This window comes from Neophocaena asiaeorientalis, unplaced genomic scaffold (assembly GCF_003031525.2).
Source record: "Neophocaena asiaeorientalis asiaeorientalis breed wild unplaced genomic scaffold, Neophocaena_asiaeorientalis_V1.1 scaffold204, whole genome shotgun sequence".
NCBI lineage: Eukaryota > Metazoa > Chordata > Mammalia > Artiodactyla > Phocoenidae > Neophocaena > Neophocaena asiaeorientalis.
Genome location: NW_020173922.1, coordinates 4,221,288 through 4,245,046, shown reverse-complemented (window position 1 = coordinate 4,245,046; position 23,759 = coordinate 4,221,288). Strand labels below are relative to the sequence as shown.

The 23,759-nt window shown below is 40.7% G+C and overlaps 1 protein-coding gene across 3 annotated transcripts in view; it reads left to right on the top strand.

Annotated features, from left to right (window-relative positions):
- The window catches only part of SIL1 (SIL1 nucleotide exchange factor), a 282,845-nt gene that overhangs the window by 172,667 nt on the left and 86,419 nt on the right, over window positions 1-23,759 (top strand). For all 3 annotated transcript variants that reach the window (XM_024752381.1, XM_024752380.1, XM_024752382.1), the window contains exon 4: window positions 20,598-20,718. In XM_024752381.1, coding sequence (XP_024608149.1) covers window positions 20,598-20,718 — 121 coding nt within the window. The remainder of the gene's footprint in view (window positions 1-20,597; window positions 20,719-23,759) is intronic.

Here is a 23,759-nt window from a genome sequence, read left to right as displayed (position 1 = left end):
CCTTTTCTTCTCTTGTGTTTCCCACTTAAAGAAGTTCCTTTGGCATTTGTTGTAGAGCTGGTTTTTTGGTGCTGAATTCTCTTAGCTTTTGCTTGTCTGTAAAGCTTTTGATTTCTCCATGGAATGTGAATGAGATCCTTTCTGGGTAGAGTAATCTTGGTTGTAGGTTCTTCCCTTTCATCACTTTAAGTATATCATGCCACTCCCTCTGGCTTGTAGAGTTTCTGCTGAGAAATCAGCTGTTAACCTTATGCGAGTTCCCTTTTATCTTATTTGTCATTTTTCCCTTGCTGCTTTCAATAATTTTTCTTTGTCTTTAGTTTTTGCCAATATGATTACTATGTGTCTTGACCTGTTTCTTATCGGGTTTATCCTGTATGGGACTCTCTGTGCTTCCTGGACTTGGGTGGCTATTTCCTTTCACATGTTAGGGAAGTTTTCGCTTATAATCTCTTCAGTTATTTTCTCTGGTCCTTTCTCTCTCTTCTCCTTCTGGGACCCCTATAATGCGAATGTTGTTGCATTTACTGTTGTCCCAGAGGTCTCTTAGGCTGTCTTCATTTCTTTTCATTCTTTTTTCTTTCTTCTGTTACACAGCAGTGAATTCCACCATTCTGTCTTCCAGGTCACTTATCCGTTCTTCTGCCCTAGGTTTTCTGCTGTTGATTCCTTCTCGTGTAGTTTTCATTTCAGTTATTGTATTGTTCATCTATGTTTGTTTGTTCTTTAATTCTTCTAGGTGTTTGTTAAACATTTCTTGCATCTTCTTGATCTTTGCCTCCATTGTTTTTCCGAGGTCCTGGATCATCATCACTGTCATTATTCTGAATTCTTTTTCTGGAAGGTTGCCTATCTCCACTTCATTTAGTTGTTTTTCTGGGGTTTTATCTTTTTCCTTCAGCTGCTATATAGCCCTCTGCCTTTTCATCTTGTCTATTTTTCTGTGAATGTGGTTTTTGTTCCACAGGAACAGGATTGTAGTTCTTCTTGCTTCTGCTGTCTGCCCTCTGGTGGATGAGGCTATCTAAGAGAATTTCCTGATGGGAGGGACTGGTGGTGGGTAGAGCTGGCTGTTGCTCTGTTGTGCAGAGCTCAGTAAAACTTTAATGCACTTGACTGCTGATGGGTGGGGCTGGGTTCCCTCCCTGTTGGTTGTTTGGCCGGAGGCAGCCCAACACTGGAGCCTACCTGGGCTCTTTGGTGGGGCTAATGGCAGACTCTGGGAGGGCTCATGCCAAGGAATACTTCCCAGAACTTCTGCTGCCAGTGTCCTTGTCCCCACGGTGAGCCACAGCCACTCCTGCCTCTGCAGGAGATCCTCCAACACTAGGAGGTATGTCTGGTTTAGTTTCCCCTGGGGTCACTGCTCCTTCCCCTGGGTCCTGATGCGCACACTGCTTTGTGTGTCCCCTCCAGGAGTGGAGTCTCTGTTTCCCCCAGTCCTGTCAAAGTCCTGCAGTCAAAACTCACTAGCCTTCAAAGTCTGATCCTCTAGGAATTCCTCCTCCCATTGCTGGACCTCCAGGTTGGGAAGCCTGATATGGGGCTCAGAACCTTCACTCCAGTGGGTGGACTTCTGTGGTATAAGTGTTCTCCAGTCTGTGAGTCACCCACGCAGCAGTTACGGGCTTTGATTTTACTGTGATTGCGCCCCTCCTACTGTCTCATTGTGGCTTCTCCTTTGTCTTTTGATGTGGGGTATCTTTTTTGGTGAGTTCCAGTGTCTTCCTGTCGATGATTGCTCAGCACCTAGTTGTGATTCTGGTGTCTTGCAAGAGGGAGTGAGAGCTCATCCTTCTACTCCACCATCTTGGTTCAGGGCCTTTATGTGGTACTCTTGAGTCATTATTTCTCAATTTAGAATGTGTGTGTGTGTTGCTGGTATGTAATTTATAGATAGATCCCAGTTATAACGGTGTATTTCAAGGGAGCCCAAATGAAGCCAACCTATAGTAAGAGATGTCAAATGGTTGGTTTGTTTCTTTCCAGCTCCCTTCCTTTTTTCTTTTTAAAATAAATCTTTATTTAATTTTCTAGTACTAAAAGTAATACATGCTCACTATTAGACAATCATAAGATATAGTATATCATAGGAAGTAGAAGTCCTTCTAAGTCCATTTTTTTCACGAGAGAAAACATATATTAATATATTCTTTTTAAACAATTTGTATTATAAAATTAGATACAGAAAATTAAATAAAAATGTAAAGCTTAATGAATTACAAGGGGAACACTCTTGAAATACTACCCAAGTTAAGAAATAGAACTTTACCAAGCACCTCAGAAGCCCCTCCTGTGTCCCACCCCAGCTGCAACATCTCCTTCCCCCCAAATGTAGCTGTTATCCTGGCTTTTACAGTAGTTGCTTCTTTGCATTTTAAAATAGTATATCACCCAGGTGTACACCCAGACTCTAAAGTGTTTCCCATTAAAAAAATTGTTATATCCTTTAAGTTTCCTTGAATCCACAGGTTATTCCTTTTTCCATTCCTTATCTTTACAGTTTGTCTGTTGAAGAACTGAGGCCATTTCCCAGATTGAATTTTGCTGCTTTCATACTCATGATGCAGTTCATCATGATCCTCAGACCTCAATATTTCTTACAAATTGTCAGCTGGATCCAGAGGCTCAATCAGACTCAGGTTCCATCCTTTTCACAATACTATAAATAGGTTTGAGTTTTTGTATTGGAGAGTGCCTCTCCTTTTGTGGGGTTACAAGATGGTGATATTCAAACCTATAATTTCCTTTTTACTTTTAGCTGTAAAACTTTTATAAAGAGGCACTTCCCCATATACACAAGTTGGTTATCCAGTGGTATAGTTCATAAAAGAAAGACAGGATAAATGCTTGATTTTTTTCCTGATTTCTCAGTTTTCAAGGTAATGAGTTGTTTCCCAGGCTTCCTCTGAAGGAGATTAAGTGTTTTTCCTTTAAGAACGTTTAGTAAGTTTCAACCCATTGCAATTACTGTTTTTACTGAAACTGAAATCGTCTTATCTTTGGTCATTTGAACCAAAGTGCTTTTGATATTACCATAGTAGTTATTGGTAGCATTTTTGCCGTCTGGTGTGACAGGATAGTCTAGGCTAATGTTGTTTATTTCCTGCTTAGGACTGCAATCAACCATTGCTCTAAGAAGCTCTGGTTTCTTTTAATTGGAAATGATGTTTTAAGACTGTAATCTGGCCATTAGGGTAGCTCATTGCTACTGTGTCGGTCATTGTTTCCAGGTCTTTCAGTTGAGAAGAGCTAATATATATGATAATATACTTCATGTATTCAAGCAGATATTCATATTCAGGAGTACAGGATTTTTATTTAGCCTCTTTGATATTACATCTATATCTCTTTTCTTTCACACTAAGAATTCTGGTTCTGGGTTATAGGAGAGTGTACAATTAGAATATCTAATAATTACTCATTTGTCCTGTGTCATATTATACATATAACAGTTTCAGAATGGCAATACTACTACCCTGATATGATTTCTGAAAAAAGTTAAAAACATTCTTTTGCGTGTGTTTGCTCATCATTTGTAAACAGCTGTACTGTGTCTGTATTGTCAGAGCATATAGCCATTATATACTTCTTCATTTTAACACTCATTTAGTCTTATTTCTATGAATAATTATGTATATTTGACTTAACATCAGTCTTAATGACAGTGTCTCTTTATAGTTATTTTGGTTGTCTGAAATGGGCTTTCTAGTAGATTCTTCAGGCAGGGTTCATTGAAACAATATTCTCTGATTTCTTGGGTGTTGATGATAAGTTTGTGGTCTTTATACCCAAAAGTCACTTTGGTAGATATAAACTTCTTGGTTCACATTTTTTTCCTCTGAGTATCTTAAATATGTTAATTTATCTTCTTTTGGCAGTAGGCTTTGCTGTCAGAAACACTGATAAGACTAATTTTCTTAATTTGGACTTAGATGCCCAAATGATCTTTTTTTTTTCCTTTAAAATCCAGTAATTTTGGTAAAATATATCTTGCTGTTAGACATTCCTGGTCAATATTCTCTGACGTACACAGTGTGTTCTTTCAATAAATAACTTTTTTTTGTTTTTGGCTGTGTTGGGTCTTTTTTGTTGTGTTCAGGCTTTCTCTAGTTGCGGTGAGTGGGGGCTACTCTTTGTTGCAGTGCACAGGATTCTCATTGCAGTGGCTTCTCTTGTTGTGGAGCATGGGCTCTAGGTGTGCGGGCTTCAGTAGTTGTGGCACACGGGCTCAGTAGTTGTGGTGCATGGGCTTAGTTGCTTCGCGGCATGTGGGATCTTCCCGGACCAGGGCCTGAACCCGTGTCCCCTGCATTGGCAGGTGGATTCTTAACCACTACACCACCAGGGAAGTCCCAATACATAGTTTTTTAAAACTGTTTTTTTTATTTTAGGGCAATTTTTATAAAAAATATTTATTTACTTATTTATTTATTTGTCTGTGCTGGGTCTTAGTTGCCACGTGCAGGATCTTTGTTGAGGCATGTGGGATCTTTAGTTGTGGTATACGGAATCTTTTTAATTGTGGCATGTGGTATCTTTTTTTTTCTTCTAGTTGCAGCCTGCGGGCTCTTAGTTGCAGCATGTAGGATCTAGGTCCCTGACCAGGGCTCAAACCAGGTCCCCTGCACTGGGAGCGTGGAGTCGTAACCGCTGCACCACCAGGGAAGGCCCTAGGGGAAATTTGTCTTGAATTATAGTTTTTGGTATTCTTTTTCCTTTTTTGGGTTTTCTTCTTTAATGTTGGATCTTTTTTGTCTGTCTTTATTTGTCAGTTTCTGATAAATTTTACTTTTTTTCCTTCATTTTTGGTTTTTCAAATTTTTCTCCTTTCACCTTCTACTTATTTTAAGGCATTTTTTGTTGTGATTATTGTTTTATTTCTAACGTTCATTGAGTTCTGGTACCTCTTATTTTTATTCTTGAATATCTTGTATCATCAAAAACATATGTTTAGCTCATTTTGAAATAGCAAGTTGCAGTTCTGATCTGTTCATGGCATGTTTTTCTGGCTTGTTTTCATCATCCATAGGGATGTTATTCCTCTCCTTATTCTGTTTTTCTTTCTTATAATAACGTTATTGTATAGGATTTGAGCTCATTACTTTTTTCAGGTTATTTTTGTGAGAAATTATATTTCTTAGAAAATTAGAAAAGAAGCATGGCTTTAATTATCTTTTTAAAAAAAAATTCGCAGTGCTCCTTTTTCTGTTGTTTTCAACATGGCAGCTTGCTCTATGAGGATTCCTGGCTCTGTTTTCTTCCAGCACTTTTATCTGGATCTTCTCTTTCCTGTATTGCTCTTGTTCCAGTTCTGCTTTTGATTTCTCTTCTGGAAGTGTCTTCTCAGTGTCTCCCTGTCCTAATAGGGAGCACTGGTTGATTAAATTTGAGAGTTCAGTGGGGCTCGATTGCTCTAGCCCCTTGAGAATTTACCACCAGTTTTCTTGTACTTGCCTACTATTAGACTGGGAAAAATCCCTCCTAGGTTCAAGTGCTCTTCTCCCGCTGGCCTATTGTGTGTGTGTGTGTGTGTGTGTGTGTGTGTGTGTGTGTGTGTGTGCGCACGCGTGTGTGTGTGTGTATGAATACCTATTGACTACTTCGGGGTTTTCCTTTTTCAAGTTTGTCAGACACGTCATTGCTTCCTATGTCCTCCCATACAGAATATGATACTATGCAGATTTGGTGATTTGTCTTCACCTGCTTCACTTCTGTTTGGGGATTTGTAGGCATCTTTTCACTTTGTTTTGATACAAATTGTTGCTTATAGGGTTGGTTTTGCTATCTAGTCACTGAGTCTGTTTTAATGTGAGGATTTAGATAGATTAAAAACTGTATTGCTGCCACATTAACATATATGTTCTTTAAAAAGAAAGATGAAATCATGTACTTGCAGCTTGTTCTTTTTGTTTAGTTTTAGTCATCTTTTTATGTTAGTGTAATTCTCCCTCCTCCTTATTATAGACTATTGTGTTCCATTGAAGGCATAAAGTGCATTGTGTAGTAAATCCCTTACTGATGGACATTTTGTATTGTTTCTTGTTTGAAATTACTAAAATGCTGTAATGAACATTCTATCAATATATCGGTTGTGTACTTTGGTGAATGTCTCTATTGGATACATTCCTACAAGTGGAATCTGGTGGGTCAAATGAAATGAACATTTACAGTTTTAATAGATATTGCCAGATGACCAAAAACATTGCACTAATTTGTATCTTTACCTACAGTGTATTAGAATGCCTGTTGCTGTGTAGCCTTCCCAGTATTGGCCTACAGGCTCTCCAAAGTATGCATGTTTATATGTGTGTTGGGAGAGTTATTTACAGACCTCTTTAAGAAACTGGTAAAAGCTATAAACCTTCTCAGAAAAATGTAATTGTATACTTAAATATTTCACATACAATTTTAGAGTCTTCACCAACTGTTCTCAGTTGACATAGTTCTTCTTGTTGCCTTCCTAGCCACCACATCTCTTTTGCTTCTGTTTGGTGGACTTGGGAATACTTGGAAGTTTAAGGATAAAGAGCACTTGTAGAGCTATGACCAATAGTTCATCCACCGAAGCCTGTAATCAGAGGTGATAATACTCTGAAGTCCACAGTGAAGTCTGATGTGTGTGGTTTACTAACAGTTAAGAGCTCAACCATGCTTCTCTCTCATTCTGTTTTTTTTTAATTGCTGTTGGTTATTCATTTACTTTTTTTCTTTAAAATTTTTTTTATTGAAGTATAGTTGCTTTACAATGTTGTGTTAATTTCTGCTGTACAGCAAAGTGATTCAGTTATACATATGTGTACATTCTTTTTCATATTCTTTTCCATTATGGTTTATCACAGGATATTGAATACAGTTCCCTGTGCCATACAGTAGGATCTTGATGTTTATTCATTTTATATATAATAGTTTGTATCTGCTAACCCCAAACTCCCTCTCTCTTGGCAACTACAAGTCTGTTCTCTATGTCTGTGAGTCTGTTTCTGTTTTGTACATAAGTTCATTTGTATCATATTTTAGATTCCACATATAAGTGATATCATATGGTATTTGTCATTCTCTTTTTGACTTACTTCACTTAGTGTGATAATCTCTAGTTTCATTCATGTTGCTGCACATGGCATTATTTCATTCTTTTTATGGCTGAGTAGTATTCTATTGTGTGTGTGTGTGTGTGTGTGTGTGTGTGTTCCACATCTTCTTTATCCATTCATCTGTTGATGGACATATAGGTTGCTTCCATGTCTTGGCTGCTGTGAATAGTGCTGCTATGAACATAAGGGTGCATGTATCTTTTTGAATTATAGTTTTGTCTGGGTATATGCCCAGGAGTGGGACTGCTGGATCATATGGCAACTATATTTTTAGTTTTTTTGAGGAACCTCTATACTGTTTTACATAGTGGCTGTACCAGCTTATAGTCTCACCAACAGTGTAGGTCTCTCATTCTGTTTTGATCTCTTGCTCTCTGTTTCTGTTTATGCAATTCTTTTTTTTTTTTTTTGGCGTGGCATGTGGGATCTTGGTTCCTCGACCAGGGATGGAACCCGTGCCCCTGCAGGGGAAGCGTGGAGTCTTAACCACTGGAATGCCAAGGAAGTCCCTCTTTGTGCAATTCTTAGTCTTTGTACCTCTATCTCATTTAACTTGTGGGTTGAGGAATGATACTGTAGAATTAAAACATATTTTAAAATATGTGTTGTATTTATTAAATTAGGTTTTATTTTCCCATGATCCCATGTTGAAGACTGTCTTTGCAGCAGTACATCCCTTTGCCCCACATTTCAGAAAGAGGAAATTTTTTGCTTTTCTTCCCATAAAGCTAACTTACCTTTGTTTTGGAACATACACACAGTGGACATTTACTACGAGACACTCTGTTTAGCACTGTAGGAATATAAAGATGTCCTGACTTCAAGGAGAATTTAACCTACTGGGGAAAATTTGACAAGTATCATATTTTTATGGATTTGCTTCCCTCACCAGACCAGTGATTTCCATAAGTGTAGAGAGGCCATGTCTCATCCTTGATTTCCCTAAAACCTGGCGTATTGTAGGTGGTTAGTAAATATCTGTTGAATGAGTATCAAAGAACCCAATTGAGTAGGAAACAATGAATAGAGGAAGTGCTATTTGAGAGGAATAAGCAAGACACTCAGGGTTGAAAGGAGGGGAAGACAATGTATAAAACTGCATAGAATTGTTTGAGTTAGGCCGTTAAAAAATGGATTTTAATTTGACAAAGTAAAAGCAAGTGAAGAGGCAGTATCAAGGACCAAAGAAAGCATGGGTGAATTTGGCCAGAGGATGGGGTATTTGTGGATGAGGGGAGATAAGGCAGAGAATGTTAGGCAGGGACTTTGCTGTATTAGGTAGATTTGAACACCAGCAGGAGTATTGGTACTTGGGAGGGTAGCAAAGAAACCACTGAATGTTTTAAGGAGAGTGCCAACAGAATTGTCCTTGGGGATGCTTCGCCAGGCTGCAATGGCAGGAGGCATGGCACAAAGATCATGTATCTTTCCAGTGGAGATTAGCTCTCATGATCTCCTAAGGTTCCTTATAGCTCACGATGCTGGTGTCCGTGGAGTTCTGAAGGGTTTGCCTTCTCTCATAAATTTGAAATGGCAGGTGGAAAGAGGGTGTCTTGGCAGTGGTTTTTTGTGAGGTGATTTCTATCAAAAGGGATCCAGACCAGAAGCACTCAGTAGGGAGTGAATCCACTCATGAATGGTAGTAAGCACGAAGGCCAGAACTTGCAAGCACTGCCTGGGTACTTGTAGGGGACTTCAGAGTGTATAGCAGGTAGAGTGTATATAATCAAGTGACAGTTGTAGAGTTAACATTAAGTGCTTAGGATTGGGAGCATTGTGGGGAGGCACAGCTGGGGGCAGCATCAGCTGTTGTGATGACAGGTTGGAAGTATGAAGCAGGCTGCTTGTCAAGAGTGTACATATTAGCAGGTTTGCTGAAGCACCAACCTTGTGCTCAGTGGCCTGGAACATCCAGACCTCTCACCCATGCTTGGGTGGGCACCTGCAAGCACTGTCCCGTGAGGAACATGAAGCCAGAGCAGGGCAGCTGCTTTTATAAGCCTTATGGTGCATTGTTACAAAACTGGCTTGAGCCTGTGTTTGAGTTAAGTTTATCGGGAAATCTGAAACCCTTTTCCCTTGTTGCTGGCTTGGCAGTTGTTCTCATTTAAATCCTCCCCACGTTTGCTTAAGTCATGCTGCTGGTTATGGCCTCTATTTTCTGTTCTGACTTGGGGAATAGGATAGATAGGACTGCTCCATGGGTTTGGTTGGCCTACTGCTGGCCCCAGCCAAAGAAGGCTATAGTGCATCTTTTCAGTGTGGTAGAAACCTTGATTTAACTGGCTGCCCTCTCAATTTGGATGCCCTGTAGGCTTCATTGTTACTGAACTTCTTGCAGCCTTAATGAGGCAGTCTCACATGAAAATTCTACAAAAATCATGTACTCACTTATCCTCTACAGAACTCAGTTAAGTATGTACTGAGAGCTTAACACTCAGCCTAACCATCTGTAATGGTCCCTGTCCCATAGCTGGGAAAACTGAACAAGTCAAAGAGAGACAAGAGTCCAGCAAACACCATTGTTGAGAGTACTCTGGATCAACCCTAAGCATCCCACTTGCATTATCTCTTATTCCTCACAGTGAACTCTATGAACTCTATGAAGTGAGTACTCTGAGCCCCGTTCTGTACATGGACCACAGAGCTTATTTTCCCAAGGTGTCAAAGCTATTAAGTGATAGAACTGGACCTGGAACCTGGGTCTTCCTTAGCCTGTGCCCTCTACCACTGGACTGGATAACTGCCCAGGTCACCCAAGTGCTAGAGGCTGTAGCTCCTTCTGGTGAGACAAGCAGTGCAGGTGAAGAAAGCAAAGCACAGCACTGCTTAGTAGGTCTCTTAATACTCATGATCCAAAACTTTAAGAGGCAACAAGTTGGGATTGTCATTACATTTTGATAGCTGAAAGAAGGCTCAGGTAACTAACCTCATTTTGTTGTCCATGTTGCCTACATTTAAGGGAGGCCCTCTCACAATGAGGGGCAAGGACTTGGGACCGGTTGTTTCCTTGACTGCCTTCTCTACACTGTATCTATTGCTCCATTTGCATCTTTTCCCCTTCTGGTTTGCATTCTGCCCCTCTCCCTCAAAAAGGAAGGGAGTTGAGTCCCATCCTTTAGAACTTATCTAGAGAGAAATTTGGCCCTAGGAATTTTGCTCCCCTCATACTTAAGGATTTCCTCTCTTTCCACTGCAGGGAGCATCCAAACTGAGGGGCTTTTGCATCAGGTACTGGGGAAATTGTAGAGGTCAGGAGTAGCTGGTACTGTTTTGAAATAATTCACAGAACTGTGTTTGGCTCTGGAGGTAACAGGTGTTGTAAAAGAGAACAGAGCCAATTATGATGTCAGGAACCCTGGGGACTGATGTGGTGGGAAAAAAACGATTAAAAATTATGGCACAATATCTTGGTACTTTGCTTTCTTAGCCCTCTTATTAAATTATGACTTCTGTTTGAGGAAAATAAATGAGAGCAAAGGGTTTGTTTAGAATACAATCTTTGTGTTTTAAATTTGACTAATGAATGGTTTTAGCACTTTTATTTGGTTCTCAGTCAACTTGTGTTCAAAGTGTCAATTAACCAATAAATATTGTGAAAAACAAGAGTCAGAAATGGTTGCCACTCTTGCTAATGAGCTGCTAATGAAATTGTGCCTGGGTGGGAAATGCAGGCACTCTAGAATCCCCAAGTCTTCTCCAGAAAATGAGCTGTAGTAGAACTAAGGTCCCTGACCCCTGGGAAAGGTGCACATTTAACTCCTTCGTTCCCAATTGCTGTTTTCCCCCTCCTCATTATTAAGAGAAACTCATTGCCAGTATCTTATGGTTAACTTCAATTGTAGTGAGACTTTTCAAAATGTGATTTTATTTGACTCAATAATTCCTAAGTGGGATTAGAGAGCTGGAAGAACTGCCTGGCCTTTGGTCTCTTAATGATTCCTTTCCTCTTCTAATTTTCTTTTCATTCATGCATTTATTTACTTATGGCTGCATCAGGTCTTTGTTGTGGCACGCAGGCTCTTTGTTGTGGTGCACGGGCTCAGTAGTTGCGGTGCAGGGTCTTCTCTCTAGTTGTGGCATGCGGGCTCCAGAGCACGTGGGTTCTGTAGTTGTGGCTTGTGGCCTCCAGAGTGCATGGGCTCTGTGGTTGTGGCACACAGGATCTCTAGTTGTGGCATGCGGGCTTAGTTGCCCCGTGGCATGTGGGATCTTAGTTCCCTGACCAGGGATTGAACCCACGTCCCCTGCATTGGAAGATGGATTCTTAACTACTGGACCACCAGGGAAATCCCTCTAATTTTCTCAAGTCTTTCCCCCGTCTCTTCATCCCCAACAGATACATGTATGCACAATTGAAAATGGATTGAAATCTGAATATATTTAACATTTTGTAGGGTTGAGAGAGTAGGATGTGGGTGGGGGACTATATCTCTAAAAAAAGAAATGGCAGGAACTAGTAGACTATAGCAATCAATAGGGTTATTGAAAACCAGTTCCCAGCATGGATGTAAAAGCTCAAGTGCTCTGATTAAAGGGCTGTGCTATATATCTGTTAGTCTCACTGGGTCTTCTTCTGAGCTAAAGAGGAACATGGAACACATTGAGGGTAGAGATAAAAGGGGAACGGAGGCAATCAGTGGGCTAGGAAACAGGTGTGGGATACCCATCCTGAGTCTCTGGGTGAAAGTAGCCCCTCTGCCCCTTCTCCCCTCTTCTCCTTTACCTGTGGATTTATGTGGGGCTCTGACAGGTCTCCTGGGCTGGTGCGAGGAGTCACTGCACATGCTTAAAGGTCTGGTGCTTTTGAGGGAAGGAGGACTGACCCCTGTCAGATAGAATTCCTAAGTTTTTCTGGTCAAAATACTGTCATCCCTTACTCCGTCTCACTCTTCCCATTCCCTACCCATTCTCCTCATTCAGGCTTGATTATATCTGATTAGGTCAAGTATAATAGCTTTCTAACTAGCCTCTTTGCTCCTTCTCTTTCTGTTATATGCTGAGCTTCAAATGGAGTTATTCATTGTCCCCTGAATATGCCCACTTCTTTGCTTGCCTGAAAGCTGTTCTCTGGACTTGGGACTCTAAATATTGTTACCCCTCTTCCTTGTTTACTTCATATTCCTCAATGGCAGCTATTGGTTTTGTTAATGTGGTATCTTTCCCAGTGCCCAACACAGCAGGTGGCTTTCTTCAGTGGGTACACAGTAAAGTGTGGTAGAAGGAATGCCTAGAATAGAGCAGGCAGGCTCTTACCTAATCCTCAGTAAATGCTTGTTGACTAGCCAGTTGTGGAAAGAGGCTCACGGTGTCCTGGATATGGTTACTTTGAGCCTTTGTCCTGATGGCTGTTCAGAGTACCTCTCCAACTGTAACAGGAAATCTTGCAAGTAGCATTGCTAGTCCTTGTACTTGGAGAGCACTGCTGTTGTGAATTCTGTGTACAGAGGTTGGTGCCCAGCTGTTGTCTGTCCTTCTTGAGAACTGGAAAGGAGACATTGGTTAGGTCACAGCAGATAAAATTTTGGAGGGTAGTTCTGGAATGTGGTGGGAGCGATGAGGATAGCTGTTCCCAGAGGAAGACTGTGGAGTCTCTTGATCTGAAGGGCTTTAATGTAGGTGATGGATTTCCACCCTTGCTTGGAAGCCATGCCAGAGAACTCTTCTAAGGCCCTGCCCAGACTGTAGATTACAGCAGAGTAAAAAATCAGTTTGGAGAATATTTTTATTTTTTCTCATTTTGCCATTGTTTAGTCCTTTAGAAAATGCATAAATGTAATGACAATACAGACTGGTTCACTCTGTGTTTTGCTGCTTACAAAAAAGGTCTCCATTTGTGTTTCCCTTCAAAAAACATTAAGCATTGGTTCAGGGTTCAGCACCCTAGAGAGGTTTGTGCACATTTTTTTTGTTGCTGGTTCAGTTCAAGTCCTGCCGTGGAGACAGGATAGATGCTCATTTGTGTGAGGCAGGGATCTTGCCAGGACTTGTTTGGGGTTTTTGAATAATAAAGCAGGAGGATAGGGCTGTGGTAGCCATGGCAACTGTGCTTGTAAAGTCTCAGCTCTGACCAGCCCTGGTTAGGAGCTTGGAGGTGAGTGGCATTGCTTCCTGTCCCATATTCTTCCTATTCTTTCTGGTCTTGGAAGTGGGGGCCAGGGGGCTGGCATTCAAGCTGACCTTTCTGGTGGCCTACTGTGTGCCTGGAGTTGAGCCTGAGCTGTGGGCACAAGTAATTGGTCCCTGCCCTTTAGAAACTCGACATAATTGGGAATTTTTACTCTTGTAAAAACTTCTTTTAAAATCACATACCTACAGGACTTGATAAATAAAATGTCTTTGTTTTATTCTGGTTGACATTTACCTTCTCTTTTTTTTTTTCTTTTTCTTTTTTTGCGGTACGCAGGCCTCTCACTGTTGTGGCCTCTCCTGTTGCGGAGCACAGGCTCCGGACGCACAGGCTCAGCGGCCATGGCTCACAGGCCCAGCCGCTCCATGGCATGTGGGATCTTCCCGGACCGGGGCACGAACCCGTGTCCCCTGCATCGGCAGGCGGACTCTCAACCACTGCGCCACCAGGGAAGCCCCGACATTTACCTTTTTGGGGCTGTGTTTCCTGAAGCACTTCTAACTTCTTCTGAGCACTGACACAGTGTTTTCTCATTTATTCTTCACAACAATCTAACACAGTGAAAGCAGACACGATAGATTCTTGTCATGTGACACATAAGGGCATGAATATTAAAAAATAAAAAGGAATTTGCCTGAATTTACCTGGCCCTCAAAGAAAGAGCTGCATGGGTAGCAGAGTTACAGTGCTCATGGTCTCATGGCCAGCTCTCATCTGAGCAGGCTGTGCCGCGGCAGCCCTTGATTTTCTGCCATTGTGTCCAGGTTTGACTTGAAAGAGCCTAGAAGTCCCTGGAGGGGGAGGTTTCCAGGCAGAAGCCTACAGAGACACCTCCCAAAGACATATAACTCCCAAGGCATCTGATGCCAACGCAGAAACCAGGGCACTGTGGCATGCATCTCAATTGGCCCTGTCTCCGCTGAAGCAGGGCAGTCAGACTGCACAGCAGGCTCATTGTGGGCACTACCCAAGGAGGATGCTGCCACTCTGAGCCCAGGAGGGCTAAGTTTCTAATCATTGGGCACTTGGGTGAGTTGGGACAAATACTGAGTCAGGCAAGATTTGTCAATAGGTGAAACATCTTTTCCTACATAGTCACAAATTGGCTGTGGGCTGAATTCCATATATAGATATGTTTTGTTTAGCTTTTGTATTTTAAAATTTGAATGCTTTCAGAGGGGGCATTTTTTCCTCAGCCCTCACCACTCCCTGTTGTCTTACAGATGGCCTTCCTCACTCATCTCTCTTATTTGCCTGCCTCCCATGGGCATTTGAGTTGGCTTCTGCATCTTGGATCAATATTTCTTACCTGCCCTTCTACCAGTATTCCTCTTGCCTAGGTGTTTGATGGCCTCAGGCTTTCTAGGCTCATTTTCTTCTTTCTACCCTACCCAGAACTATCCTTCTGGGTTTGTGTTTAGGCTCTGAACTTAGCTTTTTCTTGGCCCTTAGGAATACTTGCTGTCACCTTGCCCTATATCTGATAGCCTAATTGCTGTCCTGGGATTCAAAAGAAGTACTGCTATATCCAAAGAAATTAATTTTTAAAACAACTTTATTGAGATAAAATTTATATACCATAAAATTCAGTAATTTAAAGTGTACCATGGGAATAATTCTCAAACCTCCTAGGGAATGTTGATAGAATAGATGGGTGGTTTCTAGACTATGGTGTTCCATGGACCAGAAAACTTTAAAAGAAAGTTCAGACCAAAGTCCGAACTGGACCAAAGGCCAGTTTCTTTACTTTGCTGAGTTAAGGGCCTTAACATAGATACAACCCACTATCATCCACCATCATCATTATCTCATTTTATAAAAGGACATTTTAACACTAAAAAGATAGAAATGATGTAATTTCAGAAAAAAAGAACTTTTTTATATTGGACACTTCTAAATTCCTTGTTTCCGGACCACTGGAATGAATTGCCACAATAAACAAACCACTCAAAACTCAGCTTTAAAACAACAGTAATTTCTTTTTGTATAGCTTTGACTCTTAGAACCATAGTAATAGTTCACGTACCCTTCATATGCCCCCAAATAAAAAATTGAACCAACCAGGATGTGGAGGAATGGAAACAACAAAGTGGAACACAGACACTAACAAATGAACCAAATTGATAACATAATCATACTGATGGGGGTAGGGAAGAATGGAACTAACCTAAATGACCTTGTGAAATGATAACTTTGACTAGATACTGTAAAATTAAAGACAAAGGAGCTGTATGTAAATGCTGTAATCTAGTTTGTCAAATGTGTTTCTCACAGGGGTATGGGTTAGCAGTTTTGAAACTACTTTGTATGTGTACTAGTATTGAACAATAAATATAATATTGTAGGTAAAAAGAACCAGTTTTCTCACTATTGGAGAAAGAAGTTGCAAATAAGGAAATGGGGGAGATGAACCCTGTGGGGCTGATTGGAATCTGAGGTATCAGTATAAACTTGTAGTTTTTAAGAGGTCCACAGACAAATAGATGTAGAAATACAGATGTGTATATGTGCATATATGTATACACACATATAAATTTCTTATCTCTGACCCAGAGAGTGCCCAGAAGCAATGACAACCTAGTAGTAATGAGCACACCTATCATGCAGATCATGGTTTCTAAACACTGTTCTTCAATAAAAAACTAGGACTCCTTGAAAAATGGTTGATTCCAGGGCTGGGAAAAGGAAAATGCAAGATAAACTTGGAGCATCTTATGGATCCAGAAAGTAAGGAAGTACTTGAAAAAAGAAAATGATGGGGGAAAGAGACTTTCCAAAGGAACACAAGAGCTAACCTGAAGGAGCTCCTAGTTGCCAAAGCTGAAATAATTTGAGCAACAAAATAATGATAATATTGCATTATAACTCATAGAATAAAATATCCATGAGAACATATTGATAAAGTAAATAATTAAGTAGATGGAGGAGGAACAGTTTTTCCTTGTAGTGAAATTTCAATTAATAAATGTGTAAGGAAGGAGGGGAGTAGAAAATTGCTATTAGACCGTCTCCACAGTGGTAATTGTTGCAAACGGATCCCTCTAATGGTGTGCAGAGGTTTGAGGAAAAAGAGGCTTTGTATAATCTCAGAATATTTCCCCCATGATCTTTTTTTAAACAGTTCAGGGATTTTTAGTATACACACAGTATTGTGTAACCATCACCACATTTTCATCACCCCAAAAAGAAACAATGCTTATTAGTGGTCATTCCCCATTCCTCCCTTCCCCTAGCCCCTGACAACCATTAATTTACTATGTCTGTTAATTTGCCTATTCAGGACATTTCATATGAAAGGAATCATATAATATGTGACTTTTTGTATCTGTCTTTGCCTATTCAGGACATTTCATATGAAAGGAATCATATAATATGTGACTTTTTGTATCTGTCTTCTTTCAGTTAGTTTAATGCATTCAAAGTTCGTCCATGTTATAGTATATATCAGTGTTTCATCCCTTTTTTTAAGTTACTGTGTATTTTATTTATTTATTTATTCCAGTTTTATTGAGATACAGTTTAATGATTTGAAGTATTTCATTCCTTTTAGTGGCTGAATAGTATTCTGCTGCATGGATAGACCACATTTTGTTTGTTCATTTCTCAGAGTTGATGGACATTTGGGTTGTTGCCACATTTTGGCTATTACAAATAATGCTACAGTGAACATTCATGTACAAGTTTTTGTGTGAACATATGTTTTTAGTTCTCTTGTGAACACACCTAGGTGAAGAATTGCTGGGTTCATATGGTAGCTCTTTGTCTAACATTTTGAGAAACGGCCAGACTGTTTTCTACAGTTTGGTAGTTTGCCATGATTTTTGTTTACCACAGTGGAAAAGCTCAGTATAGATTACTTTTGTTAGTTGATCAAGACCAATATCACCAGTATAAGACATGTTGACATCACGAACCTTTTGATATGATACACTGAGAAGAGCATGACATAATTTCTGTTCTTCTGTCAAGGTGGCATGATTTGAGTTTAATCATGACAAGAACCAGACAGTCCTGAATAACTGATAAGTATTTATTTCTTGAGGGTATCAGGGTCATGAAAGACAAGGGAAGACTGAGGAACTGTTGTAGAGTGCAGGAAACTAGGGAGAAATAACAACCAAAGGCCATATGGGATCCTGGAACAAAAAAGGACCTTAGTGGAAACACTGGTAAGGTTTGAAAAGGATCTTTAGTTTGGTTACTGGTATTAATTTCCCAGTAACTGTCTATGGCTATATAAGATATTAACATTGGGAAAAGCTGTGTAAGTGATATATGGAAACTCTCTATACTATTTTTGCAGGTGTGCATTTAAAGGTAGTTCAAAGTAAAAAGTTAAAAAAGGTATCCAGTCATTTATTCTTGTTCAAATGTCTGCAGATAGGCTAGACTTGGCTGACTGTGGTTGGGCTCAGTTGGGTTCATCTCCAGTCTGCACTTTGGGTCCACGTCTGCTCCATGGGTCTCTCATCCTTCTTGGATCAGAATGCTAGTAGAGCATGTTCTTCTCACAGTGTTACACAATTCCAAGAGAAAAGCGAAACACACAAGCACATTTCAAACATCTGTGGCACATTTCCTAACATCCTGCTGGCCAAAGCACGTCACAGGCCAAGTCCAAAGTCAAAGGTTGGGAAAGTACACTCTACTACTAGTAGGAGGGACTGTGAGGTCACATGGTAACGGGGGTGGATGGAACAGAACTGGTGACAATGATGCAGTCTACCACCTATTTTTTCCCCCCTCAGGGAGCCAGGGTTAGGGAAATAGACACTGCACACTTTGCAGGCCTATTTGCCTTTCTGGATTCCTGTCTTATTTTCTGCTTGTCCCCTTCCCCTTTACCTCCCAATCCCTGCATGTATCTGGTGACTTTTGGCCTCTGTTCTGTTCTTCTCCAGTGTTCTGGTCCCTTCAGAGAGGCCCTAGAAGGAAGCAGGTCAGATCACACTCTCTAACTTGGCCTTTTTCCCAAAGGGGTGAAAACATTTGAAATACTGTGTTTTCTGTTGCCTCTGCCACTGCTGCTGTGGCTGGTTTCATGTATTTTAAATGAGCCTAACCTGTATTTTAAGTTAATGTTATTGTGGTTGCTCTTGCCCCCTGTGGCGGCTTATGTGAAGGGATTAATTTTGGAATTTTCCCCAAATAAAATAAATGGATTCACATAAGATCCTAGTCTTTTCCTTGGCCAGCTTAGCACAGTCTAACCTGTTATGTTCTGAAACTTTTAAAGTCATGTACTTTTTCTCTTTTTTATTTCTAATTTCAAAAGTCTGAAAATTCAAGATATTATTATTACTGTTATTAGTACAATTACTACTAAAAATAACTATGACTGCTAATTATTATGAATCTACTTGTCCTAGTGAAAATCCTTGTTAGCATTTCCACACACCTCTAGATAAGCTAGGATTTTCTCTTTTCCATTTTTGATTTTTCACTTAATATATAATTATTGAGGGTTTACTATATGCTTGCATATGTGATAGACCCTGAAGATAAACTAAGATGTAACTATTGATTGTGGTAAGTATTATTAAGAAAAAGGGGCATGGCAGGGAGTTCCCTGGCAGTCCAGTGGTTAGGACTAGGTGCTTTCACTGCCATGGACCCGGGTTCAATCCCTGGTTGGGGAACTAAGATCCTGCAAGCTGCATGGGGTGGTCAAAAAAAAAAAAAGAAAGAAGGAAAGAGAAAGAAAACGGGTCATGGTGTTGTGTGAAAGCCTTTAGATGGAAGCCAGATCTGGTCTGGGGAAATAGAGGATGCCTCTCAGAGAGGAAACGACTCTTAGCTGGGATTGGAAGAATGAAGAGATGGAGGCTGGGGTTGGAAGGAGCATTCTGGGTGAAGGGAACAGCAGGTGGAATGGCCCTGTGGTAGGAGGGAGCATGTTCCTTTCATGGAATGGAAGAAGGCTAGTGTGGCCTAGAACATGGGGAACGAGGAGTGGACAAGTTTGAAGAGGCAGGCAAGGAGCTAGATACTAAAAAGGGCCTAATTGACCAGCATGAAGATTTTCATCTTTAAGAACAGTAGGAAGCCATCAAAAGGTTCGAGGCAGGGGAATAACATAGTCAGATTTGTGTTTTGAAAGAAAAAAAAATCATTCATTGTAAAGAACAGTTTGATTAGGAGGTAAGAGGAGATAGTAGAGGCCAGTTAGAAGGCTTTGGCAGTATCCAGAAGAGAGATGGTGATGGTTCAGAGAAGGGCAGTGGTGGGGAGGGCAGAGAGAAAGGTATGCATTCAAGAAGAAAGAAGACATGTGGCAGGAGAAACACCAGATTTGGGAGATTGGGTATATGGGGTTTAAAGTAGAGGGAAGATCAAGGATGACCTACTTAGCCTTCAGCCGGGAAGATACTCTTGTTGTTTTGTTGGTTTTGGATCTCTCCAGGTGAGATAATCTCTCCCTTTCATACATTTGGAGATGGGATTTTTTTTTTTTTCCCCTTGGCTGTGCTGCGCAGCTTGTGGAATCTCAGTTCCCGGACTGGGGATTGAACCTGGGCCACGGCAGGGAAAGCACCAAATCCTAACCACTAGACCACCAGGGAACTCCCTTGGAGATGGAATTAATGCTAAAAAAAAATTACCTCTTGCTCCATGATCATAGGAATAGGATAGAAGTTACCAGTTTCTTGTTCTTGCCAGTATTTGGCCTCATCTCTTCCCAGAACCAACTTCCTCAACCATCCTTTATTTTCCTACCCAAACTGGGGTTCCAGTGGCACATCAAGACAGCAGCCTCCACAGCCCTTCCAGTTTTTCCAAGCTCTTCTGCTCCCTGCCTCCTGAATGCAGCCTGTCACTTTCCGTGTCTGAGTCTTTGCACGAAAGGCACCATCTATTTGGGATTCCCTTTATTCCCAGTCTGGGTCTCACTTTTTGCATCATCTAACCCCCAATTCAGGGAGCCTCCGCAGAGATAGGTTTCCCCATTCTACTCTGAACATACCTTTTTAAAAATCCTTGAGGCATTTTGGATGGGTTTGAGGTTAGAAGTGGATCATTATACACATACACTCAGGTACTCAAGTTCCCTTTTAATTCTTAGGCAAAGGTATAGAAACTCCCTGCTGAAGTGGGATGGCAGGAACAGAACAGTTTGTCTTGGAGTGGTGTTTCCCCAGCTCCTTGGTTCTCTGATGGAGGCACAGTGGTTGGTGTAACTTGGAGTTTGCTATGATCCTGCCAGAATTGAGAAAACTTGAATTCTTGCTACATCATTACTCTTTTATGCTCGGGGTTTACCTCATCTTTCCAAGATAACTTGTGCTATGCACTTCGCTTGAAGGAACTTTTCACATGCAGTGTCCCTCCAGGTACTGTATAGGTCATAAGTCTCCTCTCTTCTTGGCTTTTAGGTCATGCTGTTCCTGCAGGATCCCATGTGCGGCTGAATCTCCAGACTGGGGCAAGAGAAGTGAAACTCCAAGATGAGGACAAGCTTCGAAATAATTTGAAAGGGTTGAAAAAAGGCAAAAGGTATAGTGTCAACCCTAGGGACTGGGAGACTGGCAGCATTGACCCTGTAATACTGAGAGTAATGACAATGGATTGTTTCTTACTCAAATACACATGGGTTTAAATTTTTTGAAATTTAATAGCTTAAAATTTGTGATAAATCTGTCAGGGTTTTATGGTTGTTTACTTCTATGGTCTTTGGAAATAAATAGTTTGCAAAGCAAGTTGATACTTTAAAAAAGGCTGTAGGGGGAATGCTTAACCTGCTTTAAAAATGAAGCCATTTTTCCCAGTACTTTAAGAGTACCCATTTGAATCTCAACAATTAATGCACTGATTACAGATGAGTCATCTATTCATTAAAACAGGCCTGTTAGGCCTTCTGCTTTGCAGTAATACTTCCTTGGTGAACAATAAAATTGCATTTTAAAGTCTTTAATTCAGACCAACTTTTCCTCTTGTTAGTCTATATTAAAACAGACTTTCAAAAGTTCTCCAGTGGTAAGAGTTGCCTTATTTTTTAATAATCAGTTTAGATTATTTGCTTTTGGGCAATTCGTAGTCTCTAGTTTTCTGTTTTTTGCCTTGAATTACCAAGTTTTTTTGCTTGCTATTTCCTGTGTAAGGGAGAAGGAGGTTGAGGCATGGGGTTGCAGGGGCTGCTGGAATTGTGCAGTTTGAAAGGTCCGTATAAATACCAGCCATGAAGTGTCTAACACAAGGACCAGCAAATTATGGCCTGAAGCAAAATATTGGGACTACTGCCTTTTTTTGTATGACCCAGAAGCTAGGTTGTTGTTAACATTTTTTAATGGTTGAAAAAAAATGAAGAAGAAAAATATTTCATGACTGAAAATTATTTGAAATTCAGATTCTGGTGTCCATAAATAAAGTATTATTGGAACATAGCCACGCTCACTCATTTAGGTATTGTCTATGGCTGATTTCTTGCTACACTGACAGAGTTGAGTAGTTGGGAAAATCACCCCATAAGGCCTACAAAGCCTAAAATATTATCTGATTATTACAAATAGTTTGCTGTCCCTGTTCTAATACGAGCATATCTCGTTTTATTGTGCTTCACTTTGTTGCAGTTCGCAGATACTGCGTTTTTCACAAATTGAAGATTTGTGGTAACCCTGTGTCGAGCAAGTCTATTGCTACCATTTTTCCAACAGCATTTGCTCACTTCATGTCTCTGTGTCACATTTTGGTAATTTTCACAATATTTCAAACTTTTTCATTAATATTTGTTATGGTGATCCTGTGATTAGTTCTTTGATGAATAGATCTTTGATGTTACTATTGTAATTGGTTTTTTGGTTTGTATTGGTTTTTTTCATGTGTCTTTTTTTTTTTTTTTTTTTGTGGTACGTGGGCCTCTCATTGTTGTGGCCTCTCCTGTTGCGGAGCACAGGCTCCGGATGCACAGGCTTAGCGGCCATGGCTCACGGGCTTAGCCGCTCCGCGGCATGCGGGATCTTCCCAGACCCGGGCACGAACCCGCGTCCCCCGCATTGGCAGGCGGACTCTCAACCACTGCACCACCAGGGAAGCCCTGTCATGTATCTTTTAATTAAGGTACCTACTTTTTTTTAGACGTAATGCTGTTGCACACTTAATAGACTACAGTATAGTGTAAACATAACTTATGTGCAGTGGGAAGCCAAAAAATTCATGTGACTCGCTTTATTGCAATATTCACTTTATTGCGATGGTTTGGAACAGTGACCTCAATATCTCTGAGATATGCCTATTTATGTAAGTATTGGGAATCAATCATGGATTACTGAGTGGGGTTAGTGTTACTCAGTCCTTGGATTTTTATTATTTTAACAATATTTTGCAGTTAGATATGAGGCAGAAAGTTACCTTAGAGACCCAATTTTTACCTGAGTCTTTTCTTTTATGTACCTGGCAAAAGGTCATCCATCCTGTCCATGTGGCACTCACAAGCCCACAAAGTAGCTTATTCAGATCTGGGCATTTTTCACTGTTGGAAAATTCAACTTTATATTATGATAGATAAGGAGCTATTTGTCGTCCTTATAGTCACCCCAAAGTGGGAAGGATCTTTACTTTCCCCCATCTCTCCATATAGGCCTGAACCTGGATTAACCCAGGTTATATAATGATTGTTTTCTCAGAACTGTCGAAGAAAGAATCAAATCTCGTCGTAACCCCTGTCAACCTCCCTCCATCCCTAGCATGCATATACATACATTTTTCAGTGTCTCAAAGTACTTAGGAAGTCTTTTCTCACATCTAAGTCAAGTCTTATTTTCTGAATAAGAAGACTATTTTTTCCTGGTTTAAGACTATTTTTTCCTGGTTTAGGAACTTGATGAATTTGGAGCTTTTTATTTGTTGGTTTTAATACTATGGGAAGTGATTTCTCCAATACCTGACCATAGATCATCAGTAGGAGCACTTATTGCTTTGTCTGTTGCTCCTGTCTTTTTATACTAGAAAGCAGAGCCATCCATGTGGTCTGTAGTAGAGACACCATAAGAGAAGAATATTCGTCCCTACTCCTGCCTCTTTGCTTTTCTCCTTTGGAACGTTTCTGAGGGTTCTGCCCTGGAATAGCCTCCAGGATATGCTGGACATGTCTTCTTCCTTCTCAGCATTTATAGCCAGCAGCAAACCTGTCTGAACAGAAGCCCAAAGGCGTTGACAAGGTGGTGTGGGTGTTCAGTGCTGTGAGCTCAGTGAGTCTCTGGTTGCCTTTGGTGGTGACTTCCTTCTCATGGAGTGGACCTCATCCTGTGCTCCTTTAATTCCACTTTACAGTGTCTTCCTGCCTCTTTAGTTCTGGAATGGGAACATAGGCCAAAGGGCAGGGCTAATTTTCAAAATTGTTATAATATTTTGCTTATTGACTTAATTCTGTTTTGGGGAACAAGATCCACAGCTTTCCATCAGATTGTCAAAGAAGTTGGTGATCCCACAAAGTTAAAAACCACTGGCTAGGACTTCCCTGCTGGCTCAGTGGTTAAGAATCCGCCTGCCAGTGCAGGGGACACGGGTTCGAGCCCTGGTCCGGGAAGATCCCACATGCC